Source organism: Mercenaria mercenaria, chromosome 19, assembly GCF_021730395.1.
Source record: "Mercenaria mercenaria strain notata chromosome 19, MADL_Memer_1, whole genome shotgun sequence".
NCBI lineage: Eukaryota > Metazoa > Mollusca > Bivalvia > Venerida > Veneridae > Mercenaria > Mercenaria mercenaria.
In genome coordinates, this window is record NC_069379.1 from 26,927,707 (window position 1) to 26,955,653 (window position 27,947).

At 33.9% G+C, this 27,947-nt stretch overlaps 1 protein-coding gene across 1 annotated transcript in view; it reads left to right on the forward strand.

Moving 5' to 3' along the window:
- LOC123541935 (uncharacterized) overlaps nt 1-27,947 on the forward strand; it is a 107,768-nt gene that overhangs the window by 64,161 nt on the left and 15,660 nt on the right. The window contains exons 2-10 of the mRNA XM_053531249.1: nt 6,158-6,235; nt 10,755-10,811; nt 12,987-13,049; nt 16,835-16,970; nt 18,349-18,500; nt 23,043-23,096; nt 24,549-24,651; nt 25,634-25,779; nt 27,439-27,459. Coding sequence (XP_053387224.1) covers nt 6,158-6,235; nt 10,755-10,811; nt 12,987-13,049; nt 16,835-16,970; nt 18,349-18,500; nt 23,043-23,096; nt 24,549-24,651; nt 25,634-25,779; nt 27,439-27,459 — 810 coding nt within the window. The remainder of the gene's footprint in view (nt 1-6,157; nt 6,236-10,754; nt 10,812-12,986; nt 13,050-16,834; nt 16,971-18,348; nt 18,501-23,042; nt 23,097-24,548; nt 24,652-25,633; nt 25,780-27,438; nt 27,460-27,947) is intronic.

Sequence of the window (27,947 nt, forward strand, 5' to 3'; positions counted from 1 at the left end):
GAAAATGGGTCATCTCGGGTCAAAAACTAGGTCACTAGGTCAAATCAAAGAAAAACCTTGTGTATGCGATAGAGGCGGTATTTTTCAATTAATCTTCATGAATATTGGTCAGAATGATAACCTTGATGAAATCTAGGCCGATTTAGAAAATGGGTCATCTCGGGTCAAAAACTAGGTCACTAGGTCAAATCAAAGAAAAACCTTGTGTATGCGATAGAGGCTGTATTTTTCAATTATTCTTCATGAATATTGGTCAGAATGATAACCTTGATCAAATCTAGGCCGAGTTCGAAAATGGGTCATCTGGGGTCAAAAACTAGGTCACTAGGTCAAATCGAAGAAAAACATTGTGTATGCAATAGAGGATGTATTTTTCAATTGATCTTCATGAAATTTGGTCAGAGTGATTGCCTTGATGAAATCTAGGTCGAGTTTGAATATGGGTTATCTGAGGTCAAAAACTAGGTCACTAGGTCAAATTAAAGAAAAATCTTGTGTATGCGATAGAGACTGTTTTTTTTCAATTGATTTTTATGAAATTTGGTCAGGATGATTGCCTTAATGAAATCTAGAGCGAATTTGAATATGGGTCATCTGAGGTCAAAAACAGGTCACTTGGTCAAATCAAAGAAAAAACTTGTGTATGTGATAGAGGCTGTATTTTTCAATTGATCTTCATGAATTTTGGTCAGAATGATTGCCTTGATAAAATCTAGGTCGAGTTTGAACATGGGTTATCTAGGGTCAAAAACTAGGTCATATCTAAGAAAATGCTTGTTTTATTGCAAGAGACCAATTTTTTGGTTCAATCTTAATGAAAATTGGTCAGAATATTTATTTCCATGAAATCACAAGGTCAAACATGTTTTACACTGTTATGGTGTGTTTCTTAGGTGAGCGACCTAGGGCCATCTTGGCCCTCTTGTTATGAAACTTGGTCAGAATGTTACCCTCAATAAAATCTTGGACGAGTTCGATATTGGGTCATCTGGGGTCAAAAACTAGGTCACCGGATCAAATCAATGGAAAAGCTTGTTAACACTCTAAAGGTCTCAATTTTGGCCCGATCTTAATTAAACTTGGTCAGAATGTTACCCTCAATAAAATCTTGGACGAGTTTGATATTGGGTCATCTGGGGTCAAAAACTAGGTCACCAGGTCAAATCAAAGAAAAAGCTTGTTAACACTCTAGAGGTCACAATTTTGGCCCGATCTTAATGAAACTTGGTCAGAATGTTACCCTTAATAAAATCTTGGACGTGTTCGCTATTGGGTTATCTGGGTTCAAAAACTAGGTCACCAGGCCAAATCAAAGGAAAAGCTTGTTAACACTGTAGAGGCCGCATTTATGACTGTATCTTCATGAAACTTGGTCAGAATGTTAATATTGATGATCTTAAGGTCCAGTTTGAATCTGGGTCATGTAGGTTAAAAAACTAGGTTACCAGGTCAAATCAAAGGAAAAGCTAGTTTACACTGTAGAGGCCACATTTATGACCTTATCTTAATGAAACTTTGTCAAAATGTTAATCTTGATGATCTATAGCTCAAGTTCAAATCTGGGTTAGGTGGGGTCAAAAACTAGGTCACCAGGTCACATCAAGGGAAAAGCTAGTTTACACTGTAGAGGCCACATTTATGACCTTATCTTAATGAAACTTTGTCAAAATGTTAATCTTGATGATCTATAGCTCAAGTTCAAATCTGGGTTAGGTGGGGTCAAAAACTAGGTCACCAGGTCACATCAAGGGAAAAGCTTGTTAACACTCTAGAGGCCATATTTATGACTATATCTTCACGAAACTTAGTCAGAATGTTAAACTTGATGGTCTTTAGGACAAATTTGAATCTGGGTCATGTCGGATTAAAAACTAGGTCACCAGGTCAAATCAAAGGAAAAGCTAGTTAACACTGTAGAGGCCGCATTTATGACTGTATCTTCATGAAACTTAGTCAGAATGTTAATCTTGATGATCTTTAGGTCAAGTTTAAATCTGGGTTAGATGGGGTCAAAAAACTAGGTCACTAGGTCATATCAAAGGAAAAGCTTGTTAACACTCTAGAGGCCACAATTTATGACTGTATCTTCATGAAACTTAGTCAGAATGTTAATCTTGATGATCTTTAGGTCAAATTCGAATCTGGGTCATGTCGAGTCAAAACTAGGTCACGGGGTCAAATCAAAGGAATAGCTAGTTAACACTTTAGAGGCCACATTTATGACCATATCTTAATGAAACTTGGTCAGAATGTTATTCTTGTTGATCTTTAGGTCAATAGGTCAGGTGAGCGATACAGGGCCTTCATGGCCCTCTTGTTTAAAAATTGATGTGTAATATTGCATTCCTTATGTGTAAATCATTTTACTGTTCATCATATTTACTGACAGGACATCTAAATATCGTCCCATAATTATTGGGTGTAAAATTTCTTTTGTTATGTGACATCATTTGACATTATAGTTTGAACTAACTGTCTTGTCGGTTAGAGTCCCTTTTGTGGAAGTTTATATCTTCTGGCAAGGAAAGGAAGCAGGGAAGGTTCTAGAAATTGATGATCTACTCTACACTGCATTACCATCCAACATTTTATCATTCTTCTAGCAAAGACTATAATTTAACATAGACCACTAGATTCTCTCATAATTATAATAGATATTTTTTTACATATTTTTGTTGCAACACTCTCTTCTGCACTTAAATAAGAAATCCTGAACTTGGTACAAAGAAAGCTTCAATTGGGTACATATTTTGCATTCTCAATACTTGCTAGAATTACAAGTTGGTTTAGAAAAAAAATATATATGTTTTTTTGCAGTTAAAGGGAGATAAGTATGTTAAAGCAATAACTGTTGTAGCAGGGTCAAGAGAAGTAAACGCTGCTGTTCAGAGATCAGCTAGGGGGAAGATAATAATTCTACGGAGCAAATTGAGGACAATTTTACTGCACAACAGAAATCCCTCGACTATAGAATGATGTTCTAGCAAATTACTACCGACAGTTATACATCTGTGACTGGCACATTGCGATACTTTGTTTCTAGCGCTATCGTGTAACTCCCTAGTGACGCACTCACCATCAATCTTAAACCTTTCGCAATATTTTATCTGTCATTTCATTATAAGACATTGAAAATGTTTCCATAAGAAACAAAAACATGACACGTTTTCTATGGGTTGTTAAGTCTGGAAGGAATAGAGGTAATTACGCATAACACTGAAAGATGCAGACATTTTAATTCCGAGACAATAAAATGGAAATATCATGATTTTATTTTTTATAAATGGAATATTACTACATAATGGTAGAGAAAGGATCCATTGTAATATTTCAAACTATTTTAAGCCCTGGAGATAATGTTATATCGGATATTTTTGCATGACCAAAATTTAGAAATTGTCCAATTATACATGGTCTTAACTATATCATAATCTTTAAGCTTGCTTAAGCATGTATTTTTAGAAATAATAAAGAAAACTACCGTATTTCCACTATAAATTGCTCTCCCTCCCCTCCTTAATAATGCCCTTAGCACTCCCTTAATATTTTTGTTTGTTATGACGCAAGTGAATTTTAGTGTTGTTTTGGTAACAGTTACTGAAATGTATTCAATAAAGGTTTGATTTGTAATTATTTTCACATACAAAAATTTAAAAAAAAATTAAATTGAGATCCCTTAATAAACGCCTGCTTTTTAGAGTTAGTGTCACAATGCACCTGGGATGTATACATAGCGGTATATAGTATATTAGGGAAATTGTATATCTTAATGTCTAAAAAAAAGCAATCTTTTAACCCTTTACCACACAGAACAGAAGCCAAAGTAACCTCTTTTACATAACACTGATAAGTGATAATCAATAATCAATAATCGGTATATGGCTGATAAAGGTGACTGTCTTATCTGAACAGAGGTGTTGGCATTATTTTGTGATTACACACACTTATGTTAAAAATGTCATTATTTTAATATTTTCTGTAAGTTTGACATTATTTTTGTCAATATAAAGTTTGTAGCAATTTAAATTCTCTTTCCGATGATACAAAATTTATTGTAGTTTCTCTTTGAGTTTCGAAGATATAAAGTGTTAAAGTACGGGAATATATATTTTTAGGCATAAAATTCTGTTTTGGATTACTTTCACATTGAAATTCATATACAATTTCATTTTGATGTTTGAAAGTTTCATTTATAGTTAATAGACTTATCTTCCGAATCGGAATCGGTAAGTATTTATATAAAAAAACAACCATCAAACTGAATAACACTACAAAAATAACGGATCATAAAATTTCTGAAAGTGCAAAAAGATCGCTGAGATCGAGAATCGTAACCGACTACAGTATTCTTGTGCTAAAAATTAAAAATTTTAAGATAATATTACGTAATATTTTGATGATCAAACGTCGGTACATCACGGGTGACTTCCGCAGCAATTAACTCTTGGGGTGTCATAAAATATTTGAAAGCCGCGGTCCTTCTGTTTTGATTAACACTTCCCGTTATGTAAGGCCATAAATTCCAAGCCATCGTATACACAAATTGTTGTTTAGGGGAAATCCGCATGTATCACGCGTGACCTTCATGACCTAACACATTTAAAAATACTTTGATGTTAAATGGTTGTTATTTTTAGAACGAGGAAAGCCCGCGAACCGGCCAGTTGCAAGCAGTTTTCTCAGTAATTTTCCATGACGTAGCGTCGTGCACATGTAGGAAAAAACCCCGGTGTCTTTCTTTGCAAAGTACTCGATAAATTTAAATAGTAACCACATGATCTTGTACGTAAATAATGATGACGAAATCCCATATTTTGAGTTAGTAAACATCCGGAATTTGTTTCTTTAGGAAAAGAACGAAAATAAAGCGATTGATTATGAGACACGGGATAAAACGATTCTGTTCAAATGGCCGTTAATCGGTATAATACGTTTCTATCGGGGAACCGATAGACTCGGGTCAATACGTTTCTGTTCGGTAATCGATAGATACGGTGATAAACGTATCCATGTGGGAAAGGGTTAATTAATTTTACAAATCTAATTATTAAATTAAAGTCCTCAATGCGTCGTTATTCAGATTCTACTTTTAAAGTAATACTGACAATTTCCATACGCCGTAAGGTAGCTGCATTCAGTAGACTAAATGATTACAGAATTTCAAATTGCTTCAATATACAAAATCTGATATAATTAGTTACAGTTTTATATATTTATAAACTGAATCTCAGGCCAAGGATATTTTCAACTGTATCGCCATATCCTTTCAATAAAAGCTACATTATAGAACGTATTCCAATAAATATAGAGGTAAATGAAATAGAGAAAGAGAATACCGGTCATTCAGTTTTCTGCTAATAAAAAACAATTTCCTTGATAGTAATCTTCAGAAAATTAGACTATAGGTTTAAATAATATCATTGATGGCCAATTCCTTCGCTCGCATCATTATCAGTAATTTCCGTTCCCGTCTTGGGGGATTCGCGATCATAGATGGCCGCCCTCAAATCAATTTCCCCATTCTTTTCAAAATCTAATCAACTTCAAATTGACTAGATATTCTACAACACTGATACATTGGGCACTTGCTTGATTAAGATTGGAGATAATTTTTTTCCTTCAAGAAGAAATTACTTAATTTTGTTCTCTCTTAAAACAGTGGACCAACTGTTTATAGCTATTTTCTAATTTTGTTAACAGATGTAGTCTGGTTTGGCCAAAAAGCCATTTGGTCAAAAACACAAAATTTTGGGTCAACAAAATTTAATGGTTTCACTTTATTTAGATATAGACAATATATTTGTTTCATTATGTAAATCAAAATATCTAATTAAATACTGCAAGTGAACACTGATACAGATTTTTCATGCATGGCATTGTGAACATGTGCGAGTCAATGTTCACATTTGTGAACATGTATGATACGGTGTTCACAAATGAACATGTACAATATGGTAATACCAAGTCAAAGATAACTTATTTTTATACATGAGAAACAAACAATTTGTTTTACTTTGTGTTTAAACCAAAATTTTCCCATTTTGTTGCTGACCATATATTTGTCACTATTCACTATAAAAAATACCAGATAAATCTCGGTGAAATATTCACAAAATTCATTTAAAACCATGTAATAAATTTGAATTATACATTTCAGGTTCGTACTTTGTTTGTGAGCGGATTGCCAATGGATGCAAAACCCAGGGAACTATATCTTCTCTTCAGGTCATATAAGGTAGGAGAGATAACTGTGTTTACCATTTTTAGGGCATAGAAATCTTTGTACACGGTCATATAAGTGCAGATAAAGGGCAAGCAACTCTTCACACAATATAAGGGTAGATAATTGCAATTAATAACACCATATGGGCAGATAATTGTGTATACATTATATGAAAGCTCTATACATACTCACGAGGGCAGATGACATATCAGGGGAGACAATTTGAGATGTTCTTGCAGCTCCTTTATCGCAAATTTCATCAACGAAACAGAACAATTACTGGTAAAAGTATGACCATATGTTAGAAAACCTGGTTAAATTATCTTTAAATATCAATAACTTACTATATAGGAAGACAGTTTTTAGACGATGTTATGAATAATTGATTAAGATATGGCTGCACATGCACTGTCTGTCAAATAGGTAATAGGAGAATACATGCCAAGGGTTTGAAATTACCTTATTGGCTATTGATTTGTGAGGCACATATAGTCAAACCTACTGTTGATAGGTCTACTCCTCTATTTGTATAGACCTTTGACTACAATATTGTAGGACTTTCTTTCACCAGATCCCACAGGGACAAATATGGCTGCAATTCCCTATGCCAGCTAGACTCCATTTTTCCCAATTTAAAGCAAACCATACCTTGAGCAAAAAAATGTTTTTTTATTTGCCAGATTCTTTCATAGTAGCTGTTGTTTGCTTATGAATTAAAAACTTACACCACGGCAAGCCTGCCCTCTTAGCTCAATAGGGAGAGCACAGATCTACGGATCTCAGGGTCGTGAGTTCGATCCCCGGGTGTGGCCACGCCATGAGAAAACCAACATAGTGTGTTTACGACCAGCATGGATCCAGACCAGCCTGTGCATCCGCGTAGTCTGATCAGGATCCATGCTGTTCGCTTTCAAAGCCAATTGCAATTAGAGAAACTGTTAGCGAACAGCATGGATCATGACCAGACTGCACGGATGCACAGTTTGGTCTGGATCCATGCTGGTCGCAAATGCACTATGTTGGTTTTCCCATGGCGCGGCTTATATATTTCTTTGGTTGTCTCTGTTACAAATATTAAATTGAGCAAGGCTTCATACTGAGACTGCTCTACAATCTTAGATTTACAACTTTGGACTTTGGTTGAAACACGTGGAACAAAGAGAATCATTGATACATACCAAAAGATATTACGAAAATATTCTAAATACGTATTCATATTTCCCCATATCATTAAATGTTAATTTTGTAATTTGTCAAGACTGGAAAAAGATACATTTTGTCTAAACAGCAGTTTTAATACAATAGTTGTATTTGCTAGATTTAGGTTTAAATAATTCATATTTCCATAAGCCATGGATTACTTAGTCTGTCTGTAAATATGAGTGACATATTTGTGTATGATACTGTAAATTAATACATATGTTTCAAGTCTGTAGCAGTGAGGTGCTGTAGGAAAATTGTTTAACAACATTTCGATGCAGACCTGCATATTCTAGAAAGCAAAGATCAAAAATATTTCAATATCTATTCTCTGTAGAGTTTAGAATTATGCACTTTTTCTTCCTTTTGATGTTTTCTATTAAGCATTTTAGGCCATGTTAAGTTCAGTTCTAAGTTATTGTCTCCTTTTTAAAAGAAAATATCAGTAATTAAAGACGACTGCAAGTATTTGACTGATGACATAGTTTATTTGTAATTTTGTGCTTTTACACAAAGTATAGCACTGATTATTAGAAATGAAAAATAAATTAACTCTCTTCCCTTTCCACCCCACTCCAACGTCCTGTAGAAATAATGGATGGTAATCTAGCAATTACTATATTTTTTAACAGAAGAAAACATTGTCATCAAAACATGGCAATATTGATGTCATGCCAACATATTTTTAGCTCGACTATTCGAAGAATAGTCTAGCTATTCTACTCACCCTGGCGTCGGCGTCGGCGTCGGCGTCACACCTTGGTTAAGTTTTGCATGCAAGTACATACAGCTATCATTTAAGGCATTAGCTTTGAAACTTATTTATTCTTTTTCTAGGTCAATTACAACCTCACTGGGTCAAGTTCCATAACTCTAACTGTATTTTGAGCAATTTATGCCCCCTTTTGGACTTAGAAAATTCTGGTTAAGTTTACATGCAAGTTACTATCTCCAAAACTAATGCAGATATTGAATTGAAACTTCACATGTGTCTTCGAGGTTATTAAAACTAGTTGTTAGCACCAAGTCCCATAACTCTGACCTTCATTTTGGCAAATTATGCCCCTTTTGTATTAGAAATTTGGTAAAGTTTTGCGTTGCAAGTACATACAGCTATTACTAAAAGGCATATAGATTTGAAACTTATTTTTTCTTTTTCTAGATCAATTACCTACCTCATGGGTCAAGTCCCATAACTCTGACATGTATTTTGGCCAAATTATGCCCCTTTTGGACTTAGAAAATTCTGGTTAAAGTTTTGCGTTGCAAGTACATACAGCTATTACTAAAAGGCATATTGATTTGAAACTATTTTTTCTTTTCTAGATCAATTACCTACCTCACTGGGCAAGTCCATAACTCTGACATGTATTTGAGCAAATTATGCCCCCTTTTGGACTTAGAAATTCCTGGTTAAAGTTTTACATGCAAGTTACTATCTCCAAAACTAATGCAGATATTAAATTGAAACTTCACATGTGTCTTCGGGTTATTAAAACTAGTTGATAAATCAAGTCCATAACTTGACATGTATTTTGGGCAAATTATGCACCCTTTTGGACTTAGAAAATCCTGGTTAAAGTTTTGGTGCAAGTACATACAGCTATTACAAAAGGCATATAGCTTTGAAACTTATTTATTCTTTTTCTAGGTCAGTTACAACTCACTGGGTCAAGTTCATAACTCTTAACATTTTATTTTGAGCAATTATTGCCCCTTTTGGACTTAGAAAATTCGGTTAAAGTTTTACATGCAAGTTACTATCTCCAAAACTAATGCAGATATGGAATTGAAACTTAACATGTTTCTTCGGGGTTATTAAATAGTTGATAGCATCAAGTCCATAACTTGATATGCATTTTGGTCAAATTATGTCCGTTTCGAACTTAAACATCTTTTGATATTTAACATTTGGGTAATAATTTCTCCTGCTTCTGTGACAATATTTCGAATAGTCGAGCTTGGCTGTCTTACGGACAGCTCTTGTTTTTGGTGTTATACAAGGGCCGAGAAAGAGTGCTACTACATTAAAAAAGTCAGTCTACACATACCTAATTTGTTCAGCAGGACATAATTATTACCTTCCAAGCTTTAAGTATTATTAAAACACTGGTATCAGTAACATCACATTGATCTACAATTTGGTGCCATACATGCATCAGGAAATAGTGCTTTCCTGTTTCATCCACTCTTGTTTACATAAAAGACGTCTCAGAAGTATAATGTAGCAGAAGCATATTTTAATACAGTCGAATACCGTTACCTCGATATTCAAGGGACTGTACAAATTACATCGACATATCCGAAGTTCGACGTAACGATATCGACTATCTGGGACTTCTTTGTACTTGTGTTGGACGTCTATATTGTCATTATATCCAATGCTTTTTTTCAGAGGGTTTGAAAGGGGCAAGAAATGATATAAAACGTAAATACGATTTTAATTTTATTTACAAATTAAACATCTTAATTAAATACATACATACAACTTTTTAATTATTCAAAATATACATTTAAACATTAATATTTTTATTCCTTCCCTAAACAAGTCTGAATGCAGCGGTAACGTTCCTAGTTGAGTAGTCATTTTAATAACAAAAATTTGCCAGTTAAATACGCATACTGTTACTCAATCCTAAATGGCAGATTTTTACTCTGTCAAACAGAAAATATTTCATCCAAATTAGTTGTTATATTTGAAAACAGCTTTCATGCTTGCACGGTGTTTTATAACACTAATTATTGGGAATTAAATGCAAACTTCCTGACATTTAAATTGGATTAGAGATTAAATAACAAACAAAACAAACACACAAACTAACGTGAATATGATTAATACATCGCCGGACAACAGTAGGTTGATTTTCACACCTTACAAATAACATGGATATTATTTGACAAGCTGTGATATCGACGAAACCAGGTGTAAAAACAGTACAGGTAAGTTGACGGGACTGAAAAATCTCATCGAGCTAAACAAAATATCGAGCTAATCATATCGAGGTAATGATAAATAATTACATTAAGATAAATAGGGGAAAATCGGGACCGACTCAAACACATCGTGCTAACCGGATTATCGAGCTAACCGATATCGAGGTAACGATATTCAACTGTATATAGTTAAAATGACCAAAGTTCTATACATCTGCAGAAATATTCCACGAGTGTGTAGCCCAAGTGAATTATTCTATGTAGCTTATAATGGATTCAGAGTTTTTAAATATATTAAAACATGATTCTGCTATATTTATGGTAACATTTCTATGATTGGTAACATTTTCTCTGTAACCATGGTAACCATTATTATTTACTGTGTTTCATTGTTCAGGGGTATGAGAATGCCCTGTTAAAGATGATGGGCAAAGCTATTGGTAAAAATAATAATGTAAGTAACAAACCTAGGGACTTCTTTGGAATTCCCAATTTTATGATATATATATACTTGGGTTTTCCAGTGTCTAAATTTAGAATCAAATGGCTGTTCATACTGTTCTCATCTCATCCATTCATTTAGCGAACAAAATTAGTGAAAAAATGATGTTTCATTACATTTGATTCTGTATTTAGACAGTATCTGACAGTTGATGTGTCCCATAGTAATGCTGTTTCTATAGTAACATCACTTTACTTCCTGTTCCATCACATGTTGCCATGGAAACATCACATGAATATGTACGATGTTTCACTTTATCATTAACATTATGTGTGCTTTATCCTGAAAATGCTTACCTTTTCTTCAAATTTTGAGTTTTACCAACAAACATTACTAAATGTATGCTTTTGAAATTCGTCAGACAACATTTTTAGACTTATTAGAGCCATAAAATCATTATTTTAGAAATAAAAAATATTAAATCATTGTAATTTTAGAGCATTTTCAGGACTTATTTTCAAATATTGTGTGTTTAAGAGTTAAGACTGTTGTATGCTGACGTTCTCTATTCTCATGTTGGAAATTATCACTTTAACTTTGATTAGAAAATGGGTCAAGGCTACTCATTTTATAAGGTCACAAATTAATTTGAATGACCTTCAACCTTCAGAAAAAGTGATGTTTTCCTTCTATGATGACGAGAATGTATTGCTATATATATAATAAATGTGTTTGTTCATTCTACATAAAAGAATATGACATGTTATATCTTACCATTTTAACCAATCATTATTTTCTATTAACAGTTGTCGTAGTAACCAGGCATGTTCACTTATCACGCTCACTGTTTGTGTTTCTATATTTAGTATCACCTATGACCTTTGACCTTGCAGGGGTACGAAGGTTCACTATTAAAAGTTACAAATAAAAACGGCAAAAATACGTCGGTGAGTATAATGTGCACGGTTTGAAACTTACTTACTAACTGAACTAATTCTTTAACAACTTCATAATGATGAAGGGATAGTGTGTGGAAACTTAAAGGGATAGGGTGTTGAAACTTGAAAACTTGAAGGAATAGTGTGTGGAAACTTGAAAACTTGAAGGGATAGGGTGTGGAAACTTGAAAACTTGAACGGATAGGGTGTGGAAACTTGAAGAAACACCAATACAGCAATGAGATTGCATGTGTGTACGTAATAAGACAAGGGGAAAAAATGTGTTATTCTGATTTCACTCTATAATACACAGTTCTGTCCCTTCCATATGAAGTAGTTAGTTCATAGGTATGAAACTATAAATTAAGTAGGTAGTTGCATTATTTCATGTATTGTTTTGGTAAATTGAACATTAAAAATTGTAGTAATTTAACTTTGTAACAAAGTTGTCATGGTCTCTTCTCCATTTTCAATTCTTACTTTGGTTGTTGGAGTCTTCATACTTTCCATTTGTATGATATTATTATTTTAATTCTTGCATGAACCCATTTAACCTAGACCTAAATTCTCTTTTTGACATTATTTGATACAGTTTAAACACGATACAGTCTACTCATGATACTCTATACACATGATACTGTTTACACATGAAAAAATATCTTGCATGATAAATGGACTATTGGCTACTAAAACTTGCTAATCCTTGCTGTCAAATCTTTCAGAAACTCATTTTCTTTTCCCTTCAAGCTCATAATCACATTTTGGTTGTTTTATGCCTGTGCAATGACATTGTTAGTTAGTAGGTTAGAATATACAACACATTTGAAAAAAGTTACTGGTAGAAGGTTTTGAGAATGGAGAAAATCTAATTGCTAGCTGAAGTTATCAAGATTCTAAGAATACCTAATATAGTTGATGTATGCCCTTAATTAAAATTCTATATTCAAATAATTTTTATAATTTTAGCGTCAGATCAGTTCTTAAATGTTCCTGGTAGATGTTTTCATTTTTTTTTTTAAAGAAACTATTTAATAATTAGATATTTCTAGCTTTGTCAGGAAATAATACTTTAAAAATTATATCAAACTTTTTTGGAAATAATGTTGAAATGAAAGAATCAAGATTATCATGACCTTGCTCTCAGTATTATATGTGAAGTAATATTTTCAAAAAAGGAAGATATGTATATGTTCTTATAGAGTAATGTATTATGTATTAATATTTAAATGGAATTGTATGATTATTTCAGCCTGTAGGATTTGTAACGTTCAGCTCAAGGGTTGCGGCAGAGGCAGCTAAACAAGATTTACAGGTAACACAGTTCACATCTGACAAATGTGAACATGAACCAAATATTATTACCTATTTTATATAAAATGTACACAGTATTGTCACACATAGCCATGTTCATTTAAGGTTACAAATTCTTTCCTCTCACATAATTATAAAGCAGAGAAAGTTTTTCTGTACAGACTCCGATTGAAATAACACTGCTGTGAACTGGTATTACTAATTATAGGCATCAAGTTGTTAACCACTAAATGCAACAACCTTGTCCATTTTTAGCTGGACTAATCAAGGAATAAGTAGAGCTATCCTACTCACTGTGGCGTCGGTGTCACACCTTGGTTAATTTTTTCATACCAGTCCACATTTTGACAATGTCTTTTGAGATAAAGCTTTGAAACTTTCAACACTTGTGTACCATCACCATATCCAGTTTAAGGCAAGAGTACATAACTCCATCAAGGATTTAGCTGAATTGTGGCCCCTTTAACTTTCTTTTTCTTTTGTCTGAAAATCTCTGGTAATATTTTGACCCCATACTTCCATCAATTCTTGGAATAGTCAAGTGCGCTGTCAACAGACAGCTCTTGTTTTACTCAAATGTCAAATATACATTAACATTGAAATTCAAAACAGAAACAAGCTTTAACCTATATGTCCATAAAAAGTGTTCGCTAAATGGTCTGCTGTTTTGTGACTAGACAATAATGTCATGGTTGCATTGAAAACTTGATCAAATTTAGACCACGTTTCCGATATTGAAAACTTCAATATTGGGTTTCACAAGTACATATTGAATTGGTACTGCAGAATTATGGGAATTGTACTGTTCTGAACTTTGACACCTCATACACTTACTGAAATCAATCTTTGTGAGTGTGCATTGACACCTCATACACTTACTGAAATCAGTCCTGTGAGTGTGCATTGACACCTCATACACTTACTGAAATCAATCCTGTGAATGTGCATTGACACCTCACACTTACTGAAATCAGTCCTGTAATGTGCATTGACACCTCATACACTTACTGAAATCAGTCCTGTAAATGTGCATTGACACCTCATACACTTACTGAAATCAGTCCTGTCGGTGTGCATTGGCACCTCATACACTTACTGAAATCAGTCCTGTGAATGTGCATTGACATCTCATACACTTACTGAAATCAGTCCTGTGAATGTGCATTGACACCTCACACTTACTGAAATCAGTCCTGTAATGTGCATTGACAACTCATACACTTACTGAAATCAGTCCTGTAATGTGCATTGACACCTTATACACTTACTGAAATCAATCCTGAGAATGTGCATTGACACCTCATACACTTACTGAAATCAGTCCTGTGAATGTGCATTGACACCTCATACACTTACTGAAATCAATCCTGTGAATGTGCATTGACACCTCATACACTTACTGAAATCAGTCCTGTAATGTGCATTGACACCACATACACTTACTGAAATCAGTCCTGTAATGTGCATTGACACCTCATACACTTACTGAAATCAGTCCTGTGAGTGTGCATTGACACCTCATACACTTACTGAAATCAGTCCTGTAATGTGCATTGACACCTCATACACTTACTGAAATCAGTCCTGTGAGTGTGCATTGACACCTCATACACTTACTGAAATCAGTCCTGTGAATGTGCATTGACACCTCATACACTTACTGAAATCAATCCTGTAGGTGTGCATTGACACCTCATACACTTACTGAAGTCAGTTCTGTCGGTGTGTATACCTGTACAGGTATGAAGTCACAACAGCTGTATTTATTTTGACAGAAAACATGGGGTTCTTTGTGAGAAAGGATGGTGGTCTTTAAAAGTAAAGGGAAATATGCGAACGGGGAATAAAAATTCTGATGTAAAGTCAGATTTAAGGAAAAACTGCATGATTTGAAAGAAATTTTCTGAGGGAAGGTGCATCATAAGCCCCTACAATAGAAGAAGCAAAGCCCTTATAAGAAATATTAAGAACAGTTAAACATTAATAACCTGAACTTGAAGCTTCTTGTGATAATACTAAAGACAAACTCTGCAGCCAGCGGGCAAAGCCTGTGCTTACACAATTTGACGAGGCATAATTCTAATATGGGCTTGGACCAATGTCCATCTCAAGAGTCTCCGCTAGACCAAGTTAATACTAGGGTGTATTTCTGGTTTCAAAAACATCATGTTTTTTTAGCTTGACTATTCGAAGAATAGGGGAATTATCCTACTCGCCCCGGCATTTGCGTGAGAGTTAGCGTTAGCGTGAGCGTCACACAAATGTTAAAGTTTGCGTACCACCACAAATATTTTCAAAGTCCATTGAGATATTGCTTTCATATTTTGCATACTTCTTTACCATCATGACCCCAGTCTGTAAAAAGGAGGAGGCAACTCTATCAAGCATTTTGACTGAATTATGGCCCCTTTTCGACTTAGACTATGCTTATTGTAATGTTAAAGTTTGCGTACCACCCCAAATATTTTCAAAGTCCATTGAGATATTGCTTTCATATTTTGCATACTTGTTTACCATCATGACCCCAATCTGTAAAAAGGAGGCAACTCTATCAAGCATTTTTAGTGAATTATGGCCCCTTTTCGACTTAGAATATGCTTATTGTAATGTTAAAGTTTGTGTACCACCCCAAATGTTTTCAAAGTCCATTGAGATATTGCTTTCATATTTTGCATACTTGTTTACCATCATGACCCCTGTAAAAAGGAGGAGGCAACTCTATCAAGCATTTTGACTGAATTATGGCCCGTTTTCGAGAATATGCTTATTGTAATGTTAAAGTTTTACTCATAGCTTATATTTGCACTGAGAATAGTCGAGTGCGCTGTCAACTGACAGCTCTTGTTTAATCATACAGTCTTAACTGTATGAATGTGAAATTGAACAGTAAATATGTGATGAAATCTAAATGGAGCTTTGATCTGCATAGTCATTCTCTAAGGAAAAAAAATTCAAGAAACTTCAAAAAGAACAGTAATAATGGTTTTTTATGTGATAAAATCAGTTGCCAATATATTTTAATAATTATCCATTATTTACAGTCTAAAATGTTAAACTCGACATTTAACATAATGTATAACATCTTAATAATTTCCATAATTTTGGCTATTAAAACCTGGGCGTTTCAAACTGTGAACAAGTTTATACATATTGGATTAATTTATTGACGCAATATGTAGATAATTTAATATGGGAAAATATATGATCATCACTTAAAATTGAAGATGTTATCTTTGGAGCTTTAAAGTCGTGAAATTTAATTGCAAAAAAGAAAATGTGGTTTTAGCCCAAAATGGATTGTTGGTTAGGATATGCATTAGTGGAGATAAAAAGTAATGGGAAATTTTTTACTCCTTAGAATTTAATATCAGTGAACTGAAAGATAAAATAAATAAAAAATAATTTGTTTTAAGACTGTATAATGACCTGTACTATACACTCTGAAATAGCTTTTAAAAAAATGACATTGTATTGTCTGTCAGTTCCTGGTTGTAGCTTAAAGGTCCCAACTGTTGGTTTAGGTGGTGATGCTGGGAGATAAATATGACATTTACTATGGGATCCACTTGAAATATGCTGTTCCATCCATTCCAGGTCATGACTTGTTGGCAACCCATGCTGTAAGCCTTAACTCTACCATTTATCATTTGTGTGAAAATCCTATCAAGAATTCAGGAGCTAGATTCTTCACAAATACATGTCATTTAAAACCATCAAGATTTGCCAACTTCACAAAAGTCAGATTTGTAGTAAAATAAATCTGATTTTATTTTGACTTTTTTCTAGGGTGTACGATTTGACCCGGATTTACCACAGACATTGAGATTAGAGTTTGCTAAGAGTAATACAAAGGTGACAAAGCCCAAACAGCAGAGCCCGCAGCCGGCGACACACCCGACACTCATACACCCGCTCACTGGGCGTAAGTTTCACTTTGTCTACATAATGAGCATAATATATGTAACCTTGTTAGTATCTTGTTATTTTTAAACCCTTTCACTGCCAAGTGTTTGCACCAAAGCTTGTAGGGGTTGATAAAAAGTATTCTACTTGTAGTTTGGAAAGTTAGATGGTCAATGTATCATGTAATCATGTACTGTTGGCTATCAAAAACATTCAGTCTTGTTTGAAGGTAGGATTTTTTGTTTGGATTTTATTGTTTTTCTTTTCTATTAAGTATTTTTATTTTAAATACTTCTTTTAAATATTTATTATTTTGAATAACTAAAATCTTCTGGGGTTTGTTTCAGTTTTTTGGCACTACATATTTTTAATGTAATTTGATACTTTATAATTTGAAAAATATTTTCTATTTTGTCTGTTAAGATATTAATGAAGCAAAAAAAAAAAATTTTAATGATTTCCCTTGTGCAGCAATGTGTATGCATTTTTGAGCACTTCATTGCATGTTCTTTTTCTAGTATAAACATACAAAAACTTCAATTTGATGTATAGCTGGATAAATTTTAAATATCTCGTTTTAAGTTCATTTGTTATTTACGTTTGTTTCAAGAGTTGATCATAAAACTATTGAATATGCAAGATAAAAGAGGTGATTTTGTTTGCCATTCTGTCAGTATCTTTTTGGTAAGCACCCCATTTAACAGTTAATGGCACTGTCCAAATTTAAAAGTGGACAAGTTCATTATAGAAGTTTAGCAGGGTAAGGGTTGATATTTATTTATACCAAAAGCTGATAAGAATGTAAAATATGTCATTACGAGCACTGTATGTGTGCACGTGGACTGTTTCTAATATATTAGCATTCTAGTTGAAGAACTTACGTAATGCACCGATCAATAAATAATCACAGTATCTTCACCAAAGACAATTATGACTCAAATCTTAGCACTGTCAAAAATGCAATGTACCTGCACAGTGATTCTTAAACCGAAATACACCTGCTTCCAGCAAAATAAATAAGAATTGCATAACGTCACCTTGACGCAAAAAGCAGATAAGTACTTATGTCAGTGCACTTACACTCTTTCTGCGCTGAGGTGACATATTTTGTAAAATTGTCACAAAAAGAAAGCATTTTGGAAACACTTTGGAGTTTGTGGTTAAAAGGTAATAGTATTCACACCATATAAAGCCTTTCACTTTCAAAAGAATAATGCATTTTGTACTAAATATTGTAGTCTGTTTTGCTGAGATACTCCAATTGGTGCATTATCTCTGTATATCTATATAGATAGGCTCGCCTTCACCTGAAATGTACAGTACTATCTAGTATGCATCTTTTGTACAAATATTCACTCACGTGTGCGTGTTTTTTTTATCTTCTTTCATTTTCACAGAGGACTTGGGGGCGGCCTTTTTTCCAGCTGCAGCAGGACCAGAAGCCTGGGCACCACCCCACGCCCTTGCCTACCCGGAACTTGCCCCCACGGCTCTACACCACACTGCCGCACTCATGCAGCACCCAGCTCTTACACAACTCCCTGTTCGGGTTAGTTCTCAATTTGTTTTTATATAATCTTAATACATATAACAAGAACACTGTACAAGTTTTGTCACTTTTATATAAGATCTACTGTAAATACTCATCTTGAAGTCGACTTTTTGTCTGTACAATTGCTTATAGCGTTTTAGAATAATTAGTCTTATTGCAGTGCTATTCAGGAGCTGGCGATCAACAGAAAGTTTGTTGTTTTGAACAAGATCGCTATTTTATATGGATATTTTATAGTCCTGGGTTTCGAATTTTTTAGGTAAATAAATGGGGGTCTTTCTTTATTTACTGTGGTTTGGTTTTATGGATTATACATCATTACACACAGTTTTATTGATATCTCCATGAAAAGTCGAAATTTTAAAGCCCATTAAATTGAATGATTTCACTTTAGATTATTGGCACTCCGTGAGTTATTCTTTGTTGACTACTGATGAGTATAGACAGTATATTTTAACATAGTATATAAATTTTGCATAAAGATGACATACTTTATGTCTGCAATACTGTTTTTGTTGTGATAATTATAAGTGTGTTTGCTCTAAGAGTTTCACTTGTGCAATCACAATGCAGTTGTTTGTATACAGTTGTACCTGTATAAGATAGCGGATAAACTTTTCATACATTTGAATGTGCTTATAAGAAAGTTGAGCATTTTAAATAATTCTTCTGTTCTGTGTAAAATATGAAATGTAAGAGAAGGAATCTTACCACTGGTATAAAGTGGGTATGGGAGTATCAGGCTATTGTGTAACTATTTTGGTAATATCTCGTCAGAACCTCCTTAACATCTTAACAGTTGCTCCAATTTGGGTATTAACAATTTGAATCGAGAGTCAGTGAAAGAATCTAGATATTTAGACATTAAGATTAACACGTTTTAGTTTATTGCTTTTTTACTTAAATCTTGCTTCTCAGTGCCCGAAACATAAAATGTATACTTTTATAGGTCTGTCCAGTATCATTCCACGCTGACCCGACATAGGTCCAATATGAACATGATAGTCAGTTCTTTTTTGATGCATTTTGTTATCATACTTCATTATCACTAAAAAGTGTAAAAAATCATATTGAATATTTTTTTAAATGCAGAGAGAATGACAGTATACTTTTTAGCTCTCCTGAGCATTTCACCTGAGCACAAAGTGCTCAAAGTATGGTGAGATTTTAGGATCGTTGAATGTCTTCATCACTCAATTTCTTCAATAAATTCTGGTTTCCTTGGCAACCAAAACAAAACAAAAAACTTCAAAAATTTTCTTTTTAGCTGTTCTGATTACAAAATAATTTCACAGCAATGCTCATTGGATGATCCTCTTCTAAATTGATTTGCTAAAGAACATTGCTGCTGTGGATAGCCCTGCCTGATACTGAAATGTCCCTTATGTGACTTTTTATCAATTCATTCAAACCATGCTGATTTAATAAAAAAAACATGGCCATCAGATAGCTTGACTAGTTTTATCAACATGGCTTTATGGAAGTCTTAATAATATTTTTGGAAACGGCAAACCTTATTTTGAAATAATTTCAAAAAAATTAGTTGATCTTCTATCAAAATTGTTAAAGCCAATTACAAAACTCAGGTGAGCACTCTAGGACCATCATACCTGCTTGTTTATTATGATGGTCTACAGATGTGACCACTCTTCAAATAGAATGTCATGTTTTGCCTGGATAGTGGGAAAAATGTGTGTGTTTTTGCTGTGTTTTCTTTGGAAAGGGGCAGTCTTTTTGACACCTTACACATGTACCCCAGATTGCTGGAAGTTCAATGGTTTAAAGAAACATTACTGCTTAGGATATTGAAAAATTATGACATGGGCTCATTTTAAGTTTTTTTCATCACGTATTCTTTCAATTTGTTTTGCCATATCTTATAATTTGAAAATACAAAGAAGTAAACTATTGTAGGAAGTAATATCTATGTTTTATTTTTCATAATCAGTCATAAATGCCCATCCGTTATTTCTGCATGTTTTATTTTATCTTGTTTTTATGCCTTGATTATTGTGAAACTATTGAATAGTTTAACCACTTTGAATAAACAGTCACTAAAATCTACATCACTGATGAATATTTCCACAGTTCAGTTGGTATTAAAATGAGACGCAGCAAGTATGTGGATCCACTTTATTATTATAATGCACCTTAGCAACTATTTTAGCACTTTTTTATTTTCGTATATGATTAAAGTAGGCTCCGCCCACTGAATTCACTATATTGCAACTAAGCTCCACCCACTGAATTCACTATATTGCAACTAAAGCTCTGCCCACTCAACTCACATAATATGCATTTGACTCTGCCCTGTAATTCACTTCTTGCATTTTGGGCTCCGCCCATAACTGGTACTGCAGTTTTGCTCCACCTACAATTTATATTTGATAACATGATTATGTAAAGTTGATCTGTCACATCAGAAATATACTGCAGTATACCGCAACAAACAAATCAGTTAGAGCACCTGCATTTAAATGTATTATAATGAGCATTGACTAGTAATTGCACCTTGGTATACTCCAGTTTAACACTATAAATGTATGAATGTCTGAAAAACTTGTATTCCCACTTGAAAGTCTGAGCGTAAAATTGCTACAGTAAGCTAGATTATGATGGTAGTTCTTAGAATATCAAACAGAATATCGAAATAGCAAATTCAGGCCTTGAAAAATTATGGAAGATCAAAAACAATGAATATATAATCTTAAAATCTGAGTGACCTTTATTAACAGAAGTTAAAAGTAATACATACTTGATATAGAATCTATTAAGATTTTAATTTTGTAGTAAATAAACTTTGAAAAAATATTTCTTTCTCTTTTGTTTGATTGACTACATATTCACCATACTGCCATGCTGTTGCATAATAGTGTTATCCTAGTTTATAAATTTTCTGTTCCATTAAGTGTATATCACAGCATGAATTAATTCATGAGCTGCTGAAGAGTAAAATTAACCATTTGTGCTGGGGGACTAAACAAATTTGTCTGTGGCTTTGGTGGGAACACTATTATAAAAGCATGCAGTTGTTAGAATGCTTAGGTACTGAAAGCTACAACAACAATTACAACATCTCTTGGCAACTATTCCAAAGTTACCATTCACAATTTTCACAATTCCCACCTCTTGTTTATGTTTCACTTCTGTTTCCCAAAGTTTTATGTTGGTGAAGGACTGCTTCTTGTTTTTAAAAGCTCACCTGAATCCTGACCCTATTTCCAAGTTTATAAAGCTGAAATTGGTAACCAGTCTAACAAAACTGATTGGCTGTATCTGAGCACAGTCTCAAAATGGACCAATGGCAGAATTGCATTATTAGACTGGTCAACAAACTCATGTTTTATAACCTTGGAGCCTTGTGAGGTGTTGTAAAAGGGTCCCTCCAGCTCCATTTTCTGCTATTACAACTGGAAAGCCAGTAAATTGTCTGTGATCTTCTTCACATGTTTCTGATAAAGTAGATTTGTTACATGCATCATTATCTTGTACTTTGTATATCAAGACAAAAACAAAACCAGAGTTTGAAAAACTTTTGGGCATTTTATTGTCAGTTTCAAATTTTCAAATATTTGTGATATTCAGGTGAGCAATTTTTGGCCTCTATGCCATCTTGTACTATATTTCTTCTTTAGTTGGGCAATTCATAGTTTGTTTTGTAAATCCCCTTAAATATCTGAAGGCCGACAGCTTCTGCTAAGTGAAAAATGTAGGTGAATAACACAAATCTACTGATTGATTAAAGAATACAGTTTAATTATTGATTCATATTCAACATATAAAAGTCATCCTATACAAGAATCAGTATTTGATAACTGACTGCTGCGCTTTCTAGACTCCATCTTGTCATTTATGAAAATCATACAAAGTGGGGCTGTTCCTGAAATCATATTGAAAACATAGAAATTATCTGTAGTACTTGTGTAATTACACCTCCCATTTAGGTCTTCCAGAAGAAACCTAAGTTGGGTCTTGTCATGAAGGCTTATATATATAGTCTCAAACACCTGTTTCTGATTGGATGTTTCCAAATTTGAAATTGACCAATGGCATAGTTGCATCCAGATCAAGACTGGTTTCCAAACCCTGACCTGAATTTGAACACCAGTCTTAGAATGCAACCTTATGTTAGAAATTAAAGACAACTTAAGCACTTATAACATATAGTCTGAATCATTGCTTCCTGTATAGATTTTGACCATGGAGTTGCACACGTATATACAACCATGATGGCATTTCTCATTGACATTAATTTTAGTCTGATTCCAGATTTTTGACAGAGCTTTTCAGTAACTTATTTCAATAAATATTAACCTGTATTAAGCAGCCAGCCAAAGTATTGACACAGTCTGGCTATTGACACAGTCTGGCTGCTTCAGCCAAGTGGGTGTTTAAGACAAATTGAAATAAGAACAAAATGTCAGTTTGGAAAGGTAGCCGACTGGCTGCTGAAAACAAGTGGCTGTTTAATACAGGTGGCCATAACGCAGGTTCTACTGTATGTTTTATATTTAACCCAGATAATTATGTTGTTTCTAGGCTGTTGATATGAACACTTTAGCCCTACATGGTGGTAATCCAATAGGTTATGAGGTAAGGGAGACAATTCTTCAATTATTTAGGGGACATTATTTATATTGATACAGTGAGAGAAGTTTGATATTACCTCTAATGCATGTTTTATATGTAAGACTTACTCTAAAAATGTTGATTTTACAATCATCATATGCCTTTGAAGAAGCTGACGGTTTATGCTGTGTAGGTTTTCCAATTGATTTCTTCAGACATTTTGATGCCTATCTTGCTGTAGACAGTTGCCATATATAAGTATGATGCCCAGAACATTCAGATTTCGTTCTTGAATATGTGGTTATATTTGCAGAATAAGACAAAATTTTGTGTAGAAGAAACAGCAAGATAAGATGGCATCATTTTGTCTGTGGAGAGCCTGATTTGTGTCACTGGTTCACCATTGTGTCTATTAACAAAAGCACTTGACCATTCTTGCACATTATAGCTTAAGTGAGTGGGGAGCACAAGTAGTTCTTTAAATTGTAAAATGTGGTGACATCGTCTCTAGACTAAGAAACAACGTCACCAAATATAGCAACATTGGTTATGTCATTTCTAAGTATTGGAGCATTATCACCAAAAATAGGTACAATATTAGTCATTTCTTGGTGATAATGATTTTATGTATTATGATTAAAATCTTACTTAAGTAAAAAGAACCAAAATATTTACAATATTTCATACGCAGTTTTGGCATCTTTTGGGGGGAAAAAATGAAATGTGGGTTGGATGTTCAGATGTAACTTGCCATTCTTTAACAAATTAGATACCGTAATTTTAAAAATTTGCCATGATTTGCCAAGAAAGATTGTTCAACTAACTGAAATTTCTGATGCCCCCTGGATAGTTTTGGCAATATCTTTAATAATACTACTAGAACATTTGTACAATTTCTCAGATATTTGGACAGATATGTTGTTGTGGACATAAGAAAATATCATTGACAACAAAATTGAATATTGCTAAGATCTCTGTATCATTTCATTCATTTAACATTACAAACTCTGTCCATTTGTCAAAACTCACAAAAATACAGAATGCATGTTTAGTTTTTGTTCAACTTGTATAGGAACTGATATGTAGATGCTGAATTACTGCAGATACATAATGGCTGTCAAAATCTGACAAAATTTACATTTTATTCCAAGAAATGACAGGTTAAAAAGTGTGAGAAACTTGGTCAATACACTGTAAGTATTCTGAAAATTTTCACCAAAAATATCGAGAGAGCGTTAGAAGTTTCAGTTAGTATATTTGAAATATAAGTCCCGACAGTTTGTAATTACCCAGTATTACCTGATTCAGGTAAACTATGGCTGTCTCTATAGTCAAGAAAAAGATTTGTTGAAATGCAAGTAGATCTGCGGGAGACAGTTTTTGATTACGTTAAAATATTTGTTTACATTTTAAGTGTTAGAATTTGTGTATAGCATGTGTTCCTCCAATTAGACATATTGTTTTTTCTCTCCATAGTTTCATCCTGCCATGATGCATGGGGCGGGCTCAGTTTCAGCAACCTTGCCACACCCATCCTTGGGGGCCACCTTATTCACTAGCCCGACCATCGTTGCCACAGGTATGTATTTATAACACAGCCATACTCTTGCATTTGTTTCACAATGTAAGTACAAATTTCGTTGAAAACATTTTCTCCAGCTTTTTTAAATGGTATGAACCAATTATGTCACTAAACATTAATTTTTGTATAGTAAAATATCAAAAATTACAAGTCAGTATCACTTAAAATCTGTTAGAAGATCCTTTGCAAGTATTTTATCAGCAAGGTTTTTTCAAGGTTTATGAGCGGAAGCTGACTACCGCTGTACCAGCTAGCTTGTCAGGGTTTATGAGCGGAAGCTGACTACCGCTGTACCAGCTAGCTTGTCAGGGTTTATGAGCGGAAGCTGACTACCGCTGTACCAGCTAGCTTGTCAGGGTTTATGAGCGGAAGCTGACTACTGCTGTACCCGCTAGCTTGTCAGGGTTTATGAACAGGAGCTGACTACCACTGTACCAGCTAGCTTGTCAAGGTTTATGAGCGGAAGCTGACTACTGCTGTACAAGCTAGCTTGTCACGGTTTATGAGCGGAAGCTGACTACTGCTGTACCAGCTAGCTTGTCACGGTTTATGAGCGGAAGCTGACTACTGCTGTACAAGCTAGCTTGTCAGGGTTTATGAGCGGAAGCTGACTACCGCTGTACCAGCTAGCTTGTCAGGGTTTATGAGCGGAAGCTTACTACCGCTGTACCAGCTGGCTTGTCAAGGTTTATGAGCGGAAGCCGACTACCGCTGTACCAGCTGGCTTGTCAAGGTTTATGAGCGGAAGCCGACTACCGCTGTACCAGCTGGCTTGTCAAGGTTTATGAGCAGAAGCTGACTACCGCTGTACCAGGTGGCTTGTCAAGGTTTATGAGTGGAAGCTGACTGCCACTGTACCAGTTAGCTTGTCAAGGTTTATGAGCGGAAGCCGACTACTACTGTACCAGCTAGAGGAATTCCTTGAAGTTTCTGTAGTACTAAGACCCTGAGTACAAGTTGATGCCTTTGCTTCCGCCAGATAGCTGTGTATATGTGGAAAATGATTTTACAGAAGACAATACCTCCAAAGTCATTCAGTCTCAATTTTTTGATACTTTTGGGGAAGTTGTCGGTTACTTGCAAAGAACAGGTACTGGTGCAGAATCCAGGAGCAGTGTGTTTACAGTTTGTGAGTGGTACAATATGACAGAAACATTGTTGATAATAGTGATTAATCAGTACCAAACAAATATTTGTTTCTGTATGTATTAACTGAAAACTAGAAACAGTATAACATAGAATGGACAGTCATTGTTGTAGGAGTTTATTTTTTTGTCATTATGGTAAACTATATTTGTAAAGCTTTAAAGCAAGTTAAAACCCTGTATTATAAGCTGTATTATATGGGGAAATACTTACATAGTTTTTTTAGATGTATTTTACCTATTTTCCTTTTTATTTATGTTACATACCTATTAGTTAGGTCGCCTCCTAAATTAGTACATTCCACCTGTTCATATTTATATAATCAAAGGTTTTATAACAATAACCTAGCATTTTATTCACACGAATTATCCTTATTATTTAACAGTTTAGATTTATACACACATATAACTTTTTTGTTTTATATATATTCTTTATAAGTTTAGGCACGGTTTTCTAATTTTTTATTAATAACACCTTGACTAAATTTTATTAAGGCCAGCTCAAATGTGATCAGGTATTAGTTTGACCATTGTATTAGAAATGGTTTTCTGCGATTCTTTTACAATACCATATATATTGAAATTAAAGCATTCTTAAATTTGTGCAATATTGAAATTTAGATATTTGGACAGAATCAGGCTATCAGCCATATATAATATTTTAACGATGTCGCCAGAATTTCTGAAGTCCTATATATTCTGTATTCCTAAAAACCTGTATTTCTGCAGACCTATATATCCTGTATTTTAAATACTTATGACATTTTGAAAAAATATTTCTGAAAATGCTGTATATTTTATGTTCTAAATACTTATGACATTTTGAAAATATATTTCTGAAAATGCTGTATATTTTTAAGACATTCTTCATTTCTAAAAACCTCCTATATTTTTTTGTTTTTCTGAATACCTATATTCCCTGTATTTCTGAAGACTTGCTATATTTTTTGCATATTTCTGAAGACTTGCTATATTTTTCCCATATTTCTGAAGACTTGCTATATTTTTCCGGTATTCTGACGACCTCCTATATTTCATATAATTCTTCCAATAATTTAAGGAAAAATTGGTTGATGGCCTGCAATTGAAATTTTATGTAGACTTATTTTCGGAATAATTCGGCATATTCTGTAGACGTATGGCCAAAATATTTTCTTTTATCAAAAAAATACGTAACTTGCGCTGTAGTTCTAGTTAACAATATATTAAGTTACTATGAAGTTTTGCAAATACTTTTGTATAGCATTTTTGCATTTATTTAGAATAAATATCGGCCTGCATCATTCTGGTACCCTCAAATTATAAATGAAATTTTTTTATCTATTTTGCTTTGTAAATAGTTATAAGGGCCTCCTTTGTCGAGTGAGTAAGGTCCCTGGCTTCAAATTACTTGCCTCTTACAGCTGTGGGTTCGAAACTCAGGAAGAATTCTTTCATGTTAGGAAGTCGCAAAGCCGGCTAGTACTGAAGGCCTGTGGTTCTGCTCAGGTGCCCGCCCGTGCCTGAAATAATGCCTGGAGGGGCACCTGGCATCTTTCTCTACCATTAAAAGTAGGAAAGTCACTATATGGCCTAAATTGACTTAAACCAAAACTTTGTTTTATTGTTTTAATTTTCATTTTGTGTTTTATTTACTCAGATGCAAATAGCTATGGGCAAGGTAAGCGATGTTAAAAACACAATTTGCAAAACATCAAAATGCACTTCTTAGAAATGTCCCTTTCCGTCCTTAATCTAACATGAATTCAGTTAAGAATTGTGTACACGGAAGTCTCTTCATGTTAAAGGATTCAGTTTGTATCCTATTGGCCATAATAATATTGACAAGATTTTATTTCAAAATTTCTCCAGGATACCATTTTAAAAACTGACATAGAATTAAAAACTGACAGTGTATGAATCACATTTTTCAGTTTTGACAAGATTGTTTAATTTCATAATTATTATTGTTTGTTATTTGTTTGTTTATGGTGTAACAGCCTAAGTTTTCATCAGCCAGGATTTTTCAGTTGGTCTCTTCTTTACTAAGGAGGAAAAGTGACTAACAAGTCCTGTATACTGAAACATCTATAGGAGAAATCCGACCATGGAGAAAATAACCAAACTAGCCTGATTTTTCCCAAGGAAAGAGATTGGCTTTTGGTTGTT